The following is a 14,647-nucleotide window of genomic DNA, read 5'->3' on the forward strand; positions in this document are numbered from 1 at the left end:
GGGTGCCATGCTGGGCTTCCTGTGACTCTTTGTCATCTGAGACTGGTGCTGCAGGCAGGGCTATGGATTCTTTGGTAACGGCTGGTTCTCTAAGACACCAGTCCTGACAGTAATACATGGGAGAGGTTTATCTCCCAGGGCAAAAGTGTTCTGGGACGGGAATTAACGGGACTCCTCTGGAGAGCTTTGAACTGGATTTGAATGGGAATGTGGCTGTAACTGGGCTTGCACTGGTGGGGCAGCGCTGTGGTACTGATGAAGACCAGGAGGCATCCCATCCCCCTAGGATGAAATCAGCACGCTCAGCTGACTGGACTTCAGTAGGGCCAACTTTGATCCTTTCCAGCAATTGCTACGGGAAATCCCGTGAGACAGAGTACTTGGAGGTAGAGGGCCCCAAGACAGTTGGTTAGCATTGAAGGACTGCTTCTTCCAAGCTCAAGATCAGAGCATCCCAACAGGTAGGAAGTCAAGAAAAGGAGCCAGGAGACTTGCATGGATAAACAGGGAACCGCTGGGCAAGCTCAAGTGGAAGAAGAGAGCGTCCAGATCTTGGAAGGAAGGGCTGGCCACCTGGGAGGAAAACAAGACTGTTGTCAGAGGGTGTAGGGAGGGAAGTCAAAAAGTCAAGGCCTCCTTAGAATTCAACCTTATGAGAGAAGTCAAGGAGAACAGAAAGGGCTTCTTCAGAGATATTGTAAATAAAACTAGCACTAGAGGCAATGTAGGCCCCCTGACGAATGAGGTGGGTGCCCTGGTGACAGAAGGTGCAGAGAAGGCAGAGTTATTGAATGCCTTCTTTGTCCATAGTGCTGGAGGCTGTCCTGAGGAGCCCCATAGCCCTGAAGCCCCAGAGGAAGTGGGAATAAAGGAGGAGTTTGCCTCGGTTGATAAGTTCAGCATTAAGGACCAGTCAAGCAATATGGACATCCATAAATCCACCGGTCCTGATGGGATGCACCCACGGGTGCTGAGGGTGCTGGGGGAAGTCACTGCTAAGCCACTGTCCATCATCTTTGGTAAGTTGTGGGGAATGGGAGAGGTGCCTGAGGACTGGAGGAAAGCAATTGTCACTCCAGCCTTCAGAAAGGGCAGGAAGGAGGACTTGGGTAACTACAGACCGGTCAGCCTCTCCTCCATCCCTGGAAAGGTGATGGAACAAATTATCCTTGGTACTGTCCCCAGGTATATAAAGGATAAGAGGGTTATTTTACTGTGGAGACTAGCTACAGAGCGGGTAAGACTGTGCTGGGCAAGGGATGTGGAGTAGAAAAAGCCAAAAGAAAAGCTGTTTTTAAGGCTTTTCTCAAGGCAGTAACAGTGCTTTGCCTGTGCTGGGGAGTTGTCAGCTTGTGGGCAGGCTCCTGGTCATCAGGGGTGGAGCTGACACAGTCGAGGCAGTTTAAACAGCCTGAGAACGTGCTGTTACTTGCCATCAAGGTCAGCACCTGACCACAGGCTTTAAAAGGCCTTAAGGAGCTCGGAGCCAGCTTCTGCCCACAGCTCGTCCCAGGTTGGTGGCCACTGGTTTTGCTCATAGTGAGCCGAGTTGTTCAGTGAGTGAGTGAGCATTGCCCGTAGGGTGATACAGATGTGCTTATAGGAGGTGGCTCAAGTGGTGATGGCTGTAGGTATTGGCCTTCCTTGCTTGGCTTTCCAGCTCTCCTCTTGGTGGTCTCTGAGACTGCAGCCTAATTATGGTCTCTACCAGACAGGGGTCCTACTCCACAAAAATTATGGCAGCCCGGACAGGGGCCAGCCCAGAAATGTGTCAGTTCAGGTTTCCTGCTGTTCGGAGTGCCTGGGCTTGCTGCTGCCTGGGGAGGGTGGCAGGGATTCCATCTGTGCGAGATATGAGCAGGTGGACGAGCTGCTAAGCCTGGTGGTGGAGCTCAGGGAGGAAGTGCAGAGGCTGAGGACCATCAGGGAATGTGAGGGGGCGTTCGACTGGTGGAGTCACTCTCTGGCATCCCAGAAGGAGGAGGACAACAGAGAAACCCCCGAAAAGCGGCGACCCCCTGCCCTGTCACAGGAGGACAGTCCTGACTGATGAGGGGGGCTGGCAGAGAATCCCAACTCGCCATCGTGGGTGCTCCCCCTGCCTGCCTGCCTCGTGTCCATCGCTCCCCCTGAGCAACAGGTATCAGGCATTGGAAATGGAAGAGGAGATGAGTGGAGAGAGGATGGAGGAACTGCCTAAACGGGAACCTAAGGCAAGGCGGCCACCCCCATGCCTGAGGAGTTCATCTGCCAGGAAAGTAAGAAGGGTGGTTGTGGTGGGTGATTCCCTTCTTAGAGGAATAGAGGGCCCCATATGCAGACCAGAGCTGTGCCATCGGGAGGTGTGCTGCCTTCCTGGGGCCCAGGTCAGGGACATGACCAGGAAACTCCCTAAGCTGATTAGGCCCACTGATTACTTTCCATTACTAATAGTTCAGGCGGGTAGTGATGAAATTGTTCAGAGGAGCCTGAGAAATATGAAAAGAGATTTTAGGGGTTAAGGGCGTTTACTTGAAGGAGCAAGAGCTCAAGTCATTATTTGGTCCATACCTTCAGGGGAAAGTGCGGGACGTGGAACAGGCCTGGAAAGTACATGTATTGAATAAATGGCTCAGATGCTGGTGTCATACCAGAAACTTTGGGTTCTTTGACCATAGGAGAGTTTACCCAGCTCCTGGCCATGGAACCCACCTATCTCAAAGGGGGCAATGAATCCTAGCTTGGGATCAATCGGGGCTTATCAAAAGAACTTTATATTAGCTACGACAGGGGGGAGGGGACAAAACAGGGCTTACAAGAAACGAGTGTAAAGGAACAGAGCTTGAACTGGGGGTGAGGCAGGTGACACAGCTGAAGTGCATGTACACCAACGCACGCAGCATGGGCAAGAAGCTGGAGGAGATGGAAGCGACTGTTTGTCAGGCGGACTATGACCTGGTTGCTATCACTGAAACTTGGTGGAACAGCTCCCATGACTGGAGTGCTGTGATGGATGGGTACAAGCTCTTCAGAAGGGATGGACGTGAAAGGAAGGGTGGTGGTGTGGCCCTTTATGTTAAAGACTGTTTTGAAGTTGAAGAGTTTGGGGATGCAAATTATAAAGTTGAGTGTTTGTGGGTAAGGATCAGGGGAAAGACCTGCAGGGGTGACATGTTGGTGGGGGTCTGTTACAGACAGCCTAATCAGGATGAAGAGATGGATGAGGCGTTCTACGAGCGGCTCGCAGAAACTGCATGTTCACCAGCACTCATTCTCATGGGAGACTTCAACTTCCCTGATATATGTGGGGAAAATAATATGGCACAAAGGAATCTGTCCAAGAGGTTTCTGGAGTGTGTGGAAGATGCTTCCTTACACAGCTGGTACGTGAGCCTACCAGGGGTGATGCCATGCTAGACCTGCTCTTCACTAACAGTGAAGGACTGGTGGGTGATGTGAAGGCAGGGGACTGTCTTGGGCAGAGTGACCATGAAATGGTAGAGGTTTCTGTTCTTGGAGATGTCAGAAGGGTGAGCACAAAACTGCTGTCCTGAACTTCCAGAGGGCGGACTTTGACCTGTTCAGGACAATTGTTGCAGGGGTTTCTGGAGAGTTCCTCCTTAAGGGTAAAGGGGTCCAAGGAGCCTGGATGCTCCTTAAGGTGGAAATTTTAAAGGCACAAGAACAGGCTGTCCCTGAATGCTGCAAGGTGAGATGCAGGGGAAGAAGACCGGTGTGGACGACTGGTGTGGATCTATTGTTGAGACTCTGGAAGAAAAAGAGAGTCTATGTCCTCTGGAAGCAGGGACAAGCTACTTGGGGAACCTACAAGGAGGTTGCTTGGGTATGCAGGGAGGAAGTTAGGAAGGCTAAAGCCCAGCTTGAATTTAGATTGGCCATGGCTGTAAAAGAGAATATGAAATCTTTTTACAAATATATCAGTGGTAAGAGAAGAACCAAGGGAAGTGTCTACCCCTTACTTGATGCAGTGGGGAATGTGACCACTTAGGATAAGGGGAAGGCTGAAGTCCTCAACGCGTTCTTTACATCGGCCTTTAATGGGCAGCACAGTTGTCCTCAGGGCACTCCATACACCAATCTGAAAGTCTGGGATGGAACGCGGAATACACCCACAGTGATTCAGGTGGAGACAGTTAAAGAGCTCCTCCTCCACCTGGACTGTCACAAGTCCATGGGACCAGACGGGCTCCACCCTCGGGTGCTGATGGAGCTGGTGGGGGTGATTGCTGAGCCGCTCTCCACCATCTGCCAGCGCTCCTGGTTAACTGGAGAGGACCTAGAAGATTGGAGGCTTGCTCATGTGATTCCCATCTACAAGAAGCCCCATAAGGAGGATTTGAGGAACTACAGGCCTGTCAGCCTGACCTCGGTATCAGGTAAAGTTATGGAGCAAATCATCTTGGGTGATATCACATGGCATGTGCGTGGCATCCAGGGGATCAGGCCCAGCCAGCATGGATTCATGAAAGGCAGGTTGTACTTGACCAATGTCATCTCCTTCTGCAATTGGGTGACCAGAGTGGTAGATGAGGGTAAGGCAGTTGATGTAGTCTACCTGGACTTCAGCAAAGCCTTTGGCACGGTCTCTTACAGTATTCTCCTGAGGAAACTGGCTGCCCGTGGCCTAGACAGGTGAACCCTCCTTTGGGTAAGAAACTGGCTGGAGGGTCATACCCAGAGGGTAGTGGTTAATGGAGTTAAGTCCAGCTGGTGACCCGTTACAACTGGTGTCCTCAAGGGGTCAGTTCTAGGGACCATCTTGTGTAACATCTCCATTGACAACCTAGATGAGGGAGTTGAGTGCAAGCTAAGTACGTGTGCAGATGACACCAAGTTGAGAGGTGGTGTTGATCTACCTGAGGGTAGGGAAGCCCTCCAGAGGGATCAGGATAGGCTGGATCACTGGGCTGAGGATAATGGGATGAGGTTCAACAAGGCCAAGTGCTGGGTCCTGCACTTGGGTAACAATAACCCCATGCAGTGCTATAGGATTGGGGCAGAGTGTTGGATGACTTTGCAGAGGAAGGGGACCTAGGGTGTTGGTGGATGCTTGGCTGAACATGGGACAATGTGCCCAGGTGGCCAAGAAGGCCAAAAGTTCCTGGCCTGTATAAGAAATAGTGTGGCCAGCAGGAGCAGAGAGGTGATCATCCCTCTGTACTCAGCTCTGGTGAGGTCACATCTCGAGTACTGTGTTCAGTTTTGGGCCCCTCACTACAAGAAAGACATGGAGGCCCTGGAACGTGTCCAGAGAAGGGCAAATAAACTGGTGATGGGTCTGGAGCACAAGTCTTATGAGGAGCGGCTCAGGGAGCTGGGATTGTTCAGCCTGGAGGAGGCTCAGGGGAGACCTCACTGCACTCTACAATGTCCTGAAGGGAGGCTGTGATGAGGAGGGGCTTGGCCTCTTCTGCCAGGCAACAAACAGGACCCGAGGAAATGGCCATGAGTTGTATCAGATGAGGTTTAGACTGGACCTAAGAAGGAAATTTCTCCCTCAGAGAGTGGTCAGGCACTGGAATGGCTGCCCAGGGAGGTGGTTGGAGTAGCCATCTCGGCCTGTGTTCAAGAAGTGTCTGGATAGGGAGCTAGGAGATATGGGTTAGGAGTTTTCTGTAGGTATGGTAAAGGGAGGATGGCTGGACTAATTGATCTTAAAGGTCCTTCCCAACCTTGTGAATCTATGATTGTATGATTCTATGATTCTCCCTTCAGGAAGTTATAGAGAGCAATAAGGTTTCCCATGAGCCTCCTCTTCTCCAGGCTGACCATTCCCAGCTCTTTCAGCCTCATATGGCCTGTGCTCCAGACTCCTCACCAGCTTTGTTGCCCTCCTTTGAATGCGTAGTTTTGAAATGTAATGAAATACAACAAGGGCAACTATAGAATCCTGCATCTGGGCAAGAACAGCTCCAGGTAACAGCATGGGTTGGGGAGTGATCTGTTGGGGAGCAACACTTGGGAAAGGGATCATGAGCCAGCAGTGAGCCCTTGTGGCCAAGAATGGTATCCTGGGGTGTGTTGGCAGGGCAGTGGTTAGTAGGGCGAGAGAGGTTCTCCTGTCCCTCTACTTTGCCCTGGTGAGAGCACATCTGAAATAGTGTTACCAGTTCTGGGCCCCTCAGTTCAAGAAGGACCAGGAACTACTTGAGAGAAACCAGCACATAGCCACAGATATGATGAAGGGAGTGGAGCATCTCCCTTACAAGGAGAGGCTGAGGTAGATGGGTCTCTTTAGCTTGGAGAAGGAGGAGACTGAGAGGTGAACTCACTGATGTTTCTAACTGTGTAAAGGGTGAATGTCATGAGGATGGAGCCAGGCCCTTCTGAGTGACATCCAGTGTCACCAGCCTCCAACAAGGAGGGCTGCAACAGGCAGGTCTTTTGGAGACACTCATGTCTAGGAGTCAGACTGGAACTGTTTGCATATGAAGAATATTTATTTGCCAATAGTGAAAGCATTTTAACATCCAGGAATCTGAATTCTGGGAGGTGTAATGTAAAAGTCAGACTGAATGTCTTTATGTTGTCTTTTATCACGCAGTGAAAGGAAAAGAAACTCCAGTGATTCCATTGCCCTCTTCCAGTACCTGAAAGGTTCTTACGGTGTGAGTGGGGCAGGTCTCCTCTCACTAGTGACAAGTGACAGGACAAGGGGAAATGGCCTCAAGTTGCGCCAGGGCAAGTTTAGGTTGTATATTAGGAAGAACATCTTTAGAGAAAGGGTAGTTAAGTTCTGGAATAGGCTCTGCAGGGAGGTGGCTGAATCACTTGATATGTTTAAGACCAGTTTGGATGGGGTACTGAGGGATATGATTTAGTGTAGGGTTGTTAGAGTTAGGGTACTATGGTTAGGCTGCGGTCGGACTTGATGATCTTCAAGGTCTTTTCCAACCTGGGTAATTCTATGATTTCCGCAGGAATGCTTTGCATGCACACCATGCATTCAAAAGGGGTATTTCTCAAAATAAGGGGTCTGGGAGATCACTCCATAAATTTACTAGAATTTGCTAATACTTACACGCTCAGTGAATGGCACGTAGACACGGGTCAGATTCCCTTCTGCTGTAAAAGGACAGATATCTTGTCCCTGAGTTGCTTGGTTCTGACCCCATAAATGATGGGGTTTAACGTGGGGGGCACCAGCATGTAGAGGTGGGCCACCAATGTATGGATCTGCTGAGGGATGCTGTGTCCAAAACGGTGGGTGAGAGAGGAGAATATGGCAGGGACGTAAAATGTAAGCATGACAAAGATGTGGGATACACATGTATTAAAGGCCTTCAGCTGTGCATCTGAGGCTGACAGCTTCAGTACCGCCCGCAGGATCATAGTGTACGAAGCAGTGATCACCGTAAGGTCAAATCCTGTCACTATAAAAACCACCAGAATTCCATATGTGGCATTGGCTCTGGTGTCCTCACATACCAGCTTCACCACGGCCATGTGTTCGCAGTAGGAATGGGAGATGACACGATGATGGCAGAAGTCCTTCCTACGTAGCAGGAAACAGCCAGGACTCACCATGAGGACTCCACGTAGCAGCACCAGGCTCCCCAGAGCTGCCACCACCGGCATGGAGAGGATGCTGGAGTGCCGCAGGGGATGGCAAATGGCAAAGTAGCGATCCAAGGCCATGGCCATGAGCACACCTGACTCCACTGCGGTGAAGTTGTGGACAAAGAACAACTGAACAAGGCAGGAAATAAAGCCAATCTCCCCAGAGCCCCGCCAGAAGATGGCGAGCATTTTGGGCAACATGGATGTAGAGAGGACCAGGTCAGTGAAGGCCAGCATGGCCAGGAAGAGGTACATGGGCTCATGCAGGCTTGACTCTGTCTTGATGACGATGAGAAGGATGATGTTCCCCAGCACAGCTATGACGTACATGATGCAGAAGGGGAAGGCAATCCAGAACTGCTCCTTCTCCATCCCAGGAATGCCAAGCAGGAAGAAGGTGGGGGGTTGGGAGGAGCCGGTGGAGTTCACAGAAGACATGGAGCCCTTCTTGTCTCTTGCCTACCCCGAGGGCTCTTACAGCCTGTAATAAATCACCCAGCTGCCCTCGAGATGATGTGGTCAGCAGCAAGCACAGACTGGGGGGAGACGCGGTGGTTTTAGAAGTGCAAGAGAGTCAGCCCTGGGACAGCTGCTCGCACTGGTCCAGGACAGCACTTCTCCCACAAGCATCCTGTCAGTTCCCACCTACAAGTGTCCCTGTCTGTCCCACTGTACTGAGTGCTCTTGGAGCAAGCAAAACGGATTGTCACTGATGCAGATGCACAGCAGACCAAAGTACACCTGGAAATGGGCACAGAGGGGATGCAAAGTCATTAGCAGCAACCCTCAGCTCTGCAGAAGCTTTGTTCTGAAGCACTGCCTGCTCCTGTAAGCACAGGCGCTGGGTGTTTGCTGTGGCTGAGAAACACCCAGTTAGAGAGCAAAGCGCTGAGGCAGTGCTATGGGATTTGGAGAACCCCCCTCAAAGGCAGTGCTCCAGCAGAGCCCATTCCTCTCCTGCAAACACTGCAGCTCACTCAGCCCCAGAACACGGCTCAGCTCCTGGCTTTCTCCCCATAGGCGGGGAAAAGGGGTTGCTTGAGAAGCCCTGCAGCACAGACAGGGCAGTGCTGGTGACCTGACAAGAGCCTTCAGAAATCATCCTGGGGCTGTGGCCACTTCAATGGGAGAGTGCAGGCAGCAGAAAGAAGGGAGGGCAAGGCATGACCAGGGGGAGTGAGAGCCTCAGGACCAGTCAAGTTCTGCCCCAACCCTCAATACTCACCCGCCTTCTGCAGGTTTCCAGGCAGGGACTGGGCACTGTGGGGACCAGGAGATATTTATAAGCTGCCAGGTAAATCTTAGCAGAGAGTTCTGAATTTCCCCTGCCAATTAACATGTAATTAGGGAGAGCAAAAGAAACAAAAGTCAACTTTTAATCACCCCAGTGCTGATGAGCTCATTGTCTGTGGTACAGTTTTGGTCTAAAACTTTGGTCAGTTTTATGGCTGTTTTCTTGCAGTCACTTCCATAGTGTGTTGAGTTACTTGCTCTGTGTTGGGGCTCATTGTGCCTCCCTATGCTGTTTTTGTGCTGTCCACACAGTATGGAATCATGGAATGGTTTGGGTTGGATGGGAGTCATTCATGTCATCTGGGTCATGCCCACTGGGTGCCATGCTTGGGCTCCTGTGACTCCTTGTCCTCCCTCCATCCGTGTGCAAACCATGCTCCCACCCTCCGCTCCATCTCTCTCCTTATCCCAACCCTTCCCTATTTTCCTGCCTTTTGTTTGTGAATTGAGGTCTTTTCTCCTACTCCTGGAGACAGCTGGGGCCCACAGACAGCTCAGACAGCCCAGTCTATGGCTTCACAATCCTGCACGGTATTCTCCTGAGATCTCCTGACCTGTATGCCTGATTTTTTCTCTTGGTAACTGCTGCTGAACTCTACAGAATGCAATTCAACGAAATGGAGAACCCTGAAAAGTAGGAAAATGCCTCTGGATCTCATTTAAAATGAGTTCCCATGAGAAGCCCAGGGCTGTCACAGTGCACGTTCCATTCTCTGGTCTGACCAAAGTGCTGTCATAGGCCATGGAGCCGTACCATAGTTCCAAGACAAGCTATCACCCTGCTCTTCAAATGAAACAAAGGATGCAAATGTAGTCTTGCTTAATTGGGATAGAACCTTCAGATAGCAAGGAGGAAGAGGATGAGGAAGGCTACTTCATTGCATGGCCATCCTCAAGGTAAAGGAAGAGATCAACAAGAAGAGGTAAACATCACAGAAGTGTCAGTAACCACCCAAAATGTTTCCCTGACTGAGCTGCAAGTTCTGTGAAAGCTTTTCAGGCGGTATCCAGTTGAACCCTTTATCTGCTGGATGCTCCACTGTTGGGAATATGTGGCCAACAGAGTGGACTGAGGGAACAGAATGGCCAGTGAGCAGGGATCCCTCATTAAGAATAGGAATATTGTCCACATCATTGTAAAAAGGGGCCGTCCTTCCCTCGCTGGATGTAATTATTGTCCAAGCGGAAGGAGAGGCATCTGCACAGGAAAGTCTGTGCCAGCCAGGAAATGATTGAATCGCAGGACCACAGAACTGTAGGGGTTGGATGGGACCTCCGAAGCTCATTTAGTCCAAACCCGCTGCAAAGCAGGCTCCATGCTGTGGGGTGCACAGGTTGGTGTCCAGACTGGTCTAGAGTATCTCCAGAGAAGTAGAACCCACAGCCTCCCTGGGAAGCTTGGTCCAGTGATCCGTCATCCCCACTGTGAAGAAGTTCCTTTGCATTCTGGTGCAGAACATCTGGTGCTCCAATTTACAGCCACTTCCCTTTGTCCTGTCCCCACAGACCACTGAAAATAGGTTCATCATGTCCTTTTGTCTCCCACACTTCAGATATTTACAAACATTAATAAGATCACCTCTGAATCTTAGTTTCTGAAGGCTAAAAAGACGCAGTTCACTCAGCCTTTCCTCACAGGGGAGATGCTCCAGGCCCTTCATCATCTTTGAGGCCTTCTGCTGCACTGGACCCATCACCGACCCCCAGTGAGCAACTCCGCTCACAGCTCTCCAACCACACTTTGCACCGCCAGTCACCACCCTCTGAGCTCATCCTGTCAGCCTGCTCTCAGCCCACCTCGTTGCCCACTCATCTATCCCACACTTTATCGGCTTCAGTACCAGGATGCTGTAGGAGGCTGTATCAAAAGCCTTGATGAAGTCAAGGTAGATGATGTCCACTATTCTCCCCCCATATACCCAGGCCATGATGCCAACACAAAAGTCTTTGAGGTTGGTTGAGCAGGATCTTCCCTTCGTGAGTCCATGCTGACTATTCCTGATGGCCTTGTTCTCTTCCAGTTGCTTGCAGATGTCATCTAGAACAGGCTGTTCCATCACTTTGCCAGGGGCAGAGATGGGACTGACTAGACTGTAGTTTCCTGGATCTTCCTTCTTGCCCATTTTGGAGACCACAGTGACATAGGCTATCCTCCATCTTCAGGCAGCTCTCCAGTTCTCTATGACCTGTCAGAGATGATAGAGAGCAGTTCAGCAGTCATCTCTGCCAGCTCCCTCAGCACACGTGGATGCATCCCATCGGGTCCCATGGATTTGTGCACAATGACCCAACCCAGACTCTCTGGGACCACCCCCTCCTCAACCTGAGAGAAGCTCTCAGTTTCCCAGACTCTCTCCCCTCCCCTCCAGTGTCCAGGAATCCTGAGGGGCCGTCTTTGAAGTGAAGACCAAAGCAAATAATGCGTTCACCGTCTCCACCTGTTACAGCATCCCCTGTTACCAGGACACCTCCCTTGTTAAGCAGCGGACCCTCATTGTCCCTTTTCTTCCTTTTACTGTTAACATACATTAAAAAGAAAAAAAAAAAAAAAAAGAAAAAAAAAGAAAAAAAATCCCTTCTTATTATCCTATATCTTCTTCACCAACTTTAGCTCCAGTTAAACTTTAGCCTTCCTTCTCACTTCCTACAGACCCTGACAACACTCCCGTACTCATCCCAGAAGGACAGGCACTTTTTCTACATTTCATAGGATTGTGGAATCACAAGGTTGGAAAGGACCTATAAGATCATCTAGTATAACCGTCCTCCCTTTACCATACCTACAAAAAACCATTAACCCATATCTCCTAGCTCCCTATCCAGAAGCTTCTTGAACTCTTCCAGTGATGGCAACTCCACCACTTCCCTGGGCAGGCTATTCCAGTTCCTGACCACTCTAAACCTTCTCTCATAAACCTTCTTCTTCCCTGTAATCTTATCCATGAGCTCCTTGCTCATCCACCCATGTCTTCTGCCTCCATTCCCCAATTTCCTTCTCTCATGGATGCACAAATCTTGAGCTTGGAAGAAGTGCTGTTTAAATGTTGCCAAGCTCTCATGAGCCCCTTTACATTATAGCACTCTAGCCTATGACACCTCCAATTAGGTCCTGTAAACTGTCAAAGTTGGCTCTCCGAAATTCCAGGATAGCAGTTCTACTTTTTGTCTTATTTCTTCCACACAAGATCCTGAACTCGACTGTCTCGTGATCACTAAATCCCAAGGTGCCCCCAACCTTCACATAACTAGCAAGCTCAACTCTGCTGGAAAGAAGAAGGTCCAGATACACCTTTGGATCATGAACCACCAGGGAGAATGGTACCTGGGGAACGAGCTGTAATGGTGTTTGAATATAATGACCTGGAAAAGGAGCACTTACCTCAAAATACAGAGAGCACTGTGTGCACGTGTTCATTGTGGTACAAGTTTGCAGAGTGCACCTTTGGACTCTTGGCATATGCCATCCCAGTGCAAGTCACGATGTGGAAAGTTGCAGAGCAGAGGTGTTCAACTTCTTTGCTGGGTCTGTATTGAGTGAAGAGGAATGGTCATGGGCTGATGTTTCGGTTGTTGCTGAGGGATGGATGTGCACCCAGAGCTACTTGACAGGAAAGAGCTGTTGTCATGATGGATGGTGGAAGAGGATAAACTTAACCACTACATCATAGAGGCCAAATGCAGTCTGCAGGCTACAGGATAGACTTGCCAGATGTAAAGGAACAAATGGCGCGTGAATTTGATGACCATCTGCAATGATATTCCTGCCTCTTCACTGGTTTAAAGCTGAGGGAGAGAGAGCAGGGAGCAGAGCCACCCCATGGGCAGCCCCTGTTGTCAAGGCTGCCGTGGACTCAGAGAGCTCCGAGCTGTGCCGGGCCACATTGGAGATGTCCTCTATACCTGGTGATGCAGACAGAGCAAAAATTCCCAACAGTGTAAAAGCCAGATTGAAAGCCTTTCCACCATCTTTAATTTCACAGTGAAAGGAAAAGAAAATCGAGCAAGAATGCTCTCAATGTACTCCATGAACTGAGGAAGGGTATTTCCTGGAACAAAGAGACACAGCACGAACTGTTCAAATATATGAAAGTCATCAGTAGATAATGAGAACCATTTGAGACACAGACACAAATCCGATTCCCCTCTGCTGGAAGAAGACAACAATTTTGTCCCTGAGTTGCCTGGTTCTCAGCCCATAAATGATGGGGTTTAACACGGAGGGCAACAGAAGGTAGAGGTTGGCCACCAATATATGGATCTGCTGAGGGATGTTGTGTCCAATGCGGTGGGCAAGGAAAGTGAAGAGGCCAGAGACATAAAATGTAAGGATGACACAGACGTGGGATACACATGTATTAAGGGCCTTCAGCTGTGTGTTGGAGGCGGACAGCTTCAGTACCACCCTCAAGATCATAGTGTAGGACACAGCGATCACTGCAAGGTCAAATCCCATCACTGCAAAAGCCACAAAGAGGCCATAAGCAGCATTGACTCTGGTGTCCTCACATACCAGCTTCACCACGGCCATGTGTTCACAGTAGGAATGGGAGATGACACGATGATGGCAGAAGTCCTTCCTATGGAGCAGGAAACAGAGAGGACTCACCATGAGGACTCCACGCAGCAGCACCAGGCTCCCCAGAGCTGCCACCACCGGCATGGAGAGGATGCTGGAGTGCCGCAGGGGATGGCAAATGGCAAAGTAGCGATCCAAGGCCATGGCCATGAGCACACCTGACTCCACTGCGGTGAAGTTGTGGACAAAGAACAACTGAACAAGGCAGGAAATAAAGCCAATCTCCCCAGAGCCCCGCCAGAAGATGGCGAGCATTTTGGGCAACATGGATGTAGAGAGGACCAGGTCAGTGAAGGCCAGCATGGCCAGGAAGAGGTACATGGGCTCATGCAGGCTTGACTCTGTCTTGATGACGATGAGAAGGATGATGTTCCCCAGCACAGCTATGACGTACATGATGCAGAAGGGGAAGGCAATCCAGAACTGCTCCTTCTCCAGCCCAGGAATGCCAAGCAGGTAGAAGGTGGGAGGTTGGGAGGAGCCGGTGGAGTTCACAGAAGACATGGAGCCCTTCTTGTCTCTTGCCTACCCCGAGGGCTCTTACAGCCTGTAATAAATCACCCAGCTGCCCTCGAGATGATGTGGTCAGCAGCAAGCACAGACTGTGGGGAGATGCGGTGGTTTTAGAAGTGCAAGAGAGTCAGCCCTGGGACAGCTGCTCGCACTGGTCCAGGACAGCACTCCTTCCACAAGCATCCTGTCCGTTCCCACCTACAAGTGTCCCTGTCTGTCCCACTGTACTGAGTGCTCTTGGAGATAGCAAAACGGATTGTCAATGATGCAGATACACAGCAGGCCAAAGTAAACCTGGAAATGGGCACAGAGTGGATGCAAAGTCATTAGCAGCAACCCTCAGCTCTGCAGAAGCTGTTCTGAAGCACTGCCTGCTTCTGTAAGCACAGGCACTGGGTGTTTGCCACGAGTGAGAAACACCCAGTAGGATAGCAAAGCCCTGAGGCAGTGCTATGGGATTTGGAGAACCCCCCTCAAAGGCAGTGCTCCAGCAGAGCCCATTCCTCTCCTGCAAACACTGCAGCTCACTCAGCCCCTGAACACGGCTCAGCTCCTGGCTTTCTCCCCATAGGTGGGGAAAAGGGGTTGCTTGAGAAGCCCTGCAGCACAGACAGGGCAGTGCTGGTGACCTGACAAGAGCCTTCAGAAATCATCCTGGGGCCGTGGCCACTTCAATGGGAGAGTGCAGGCTGCAGAAAGAAGGGA

The 14,647-nt window shown here is 50.6% G+C and overlaps 2 protein-coding genes across 2 annotated transcripts; both read right to left on the reverse strand.

Annotated features, from left to right (window-relative positions):
- Positions 1-6,710: 6,710 nt before the first annotated feature.
- Positions 6,711-7,998, reverse strand: LOC146762919 (olfactory receptor 52R1-like). Its single transcript, XM_085510318.1, has one exon. The coding sequence runs from the start codon at positions 7,996-7,998 to the stop codon at positions 7,051-7,053; it is 948 nt and encodes a 315-aa protein (XP_085366444.1). The 3' UTR covers positions 6,711-7,050.
- A 4,948-nt stretch (positions 7,999-12,946) lies between these two features.
- Positions 12,947-14,019, reverse strand: LOC146762920 (olfactory receptor 52R1-like). The gene has a single exon (XM_085541903.1). The coding sequence runs from the start codon at positions 13,931-13,933 to the stop codon at positions 12,947-12,949; it is 987 nt and encodes a 328-aa protein (XP_085398029.1). The 5' UTR covers positions 13,934-14,019.
- Between the last annotated feature and the right edge of the window lie 628 nt (positions 14,020-14,647).

This window comes from Coturnix japonica, chromosome 1, assembly GCF_054131305.1.
Source record: "Coturnix japonica strain WE chromosome 1, WE-NBRP24, whole genome shotgun sequence".
In the NCBI taxonomy this organism is placed as follows: Eukaryota; Metazoa; Chordata; class Aves; order Galliformes; family Phasianidae; genus Coturnix; species Coturnix japonica.

Bases quoted from the DNA above. Each gene is read 5' to 3' on its own strand.
- LOC146762919 (XM_085510318.1), bottom strand. From the start codon at position 7,998: ATGTCTTCTGTGAACTCCACCGGCTCCTCCCAACCCCCCACCTTCTTC.
- LOC146762920 (XM_085541903.1), bottom strand. From the start codon at position 13,933: ATGTCTTCTGTGAACTCCACCGGCTCCTCCCAACCTCCCACCTTCTAC.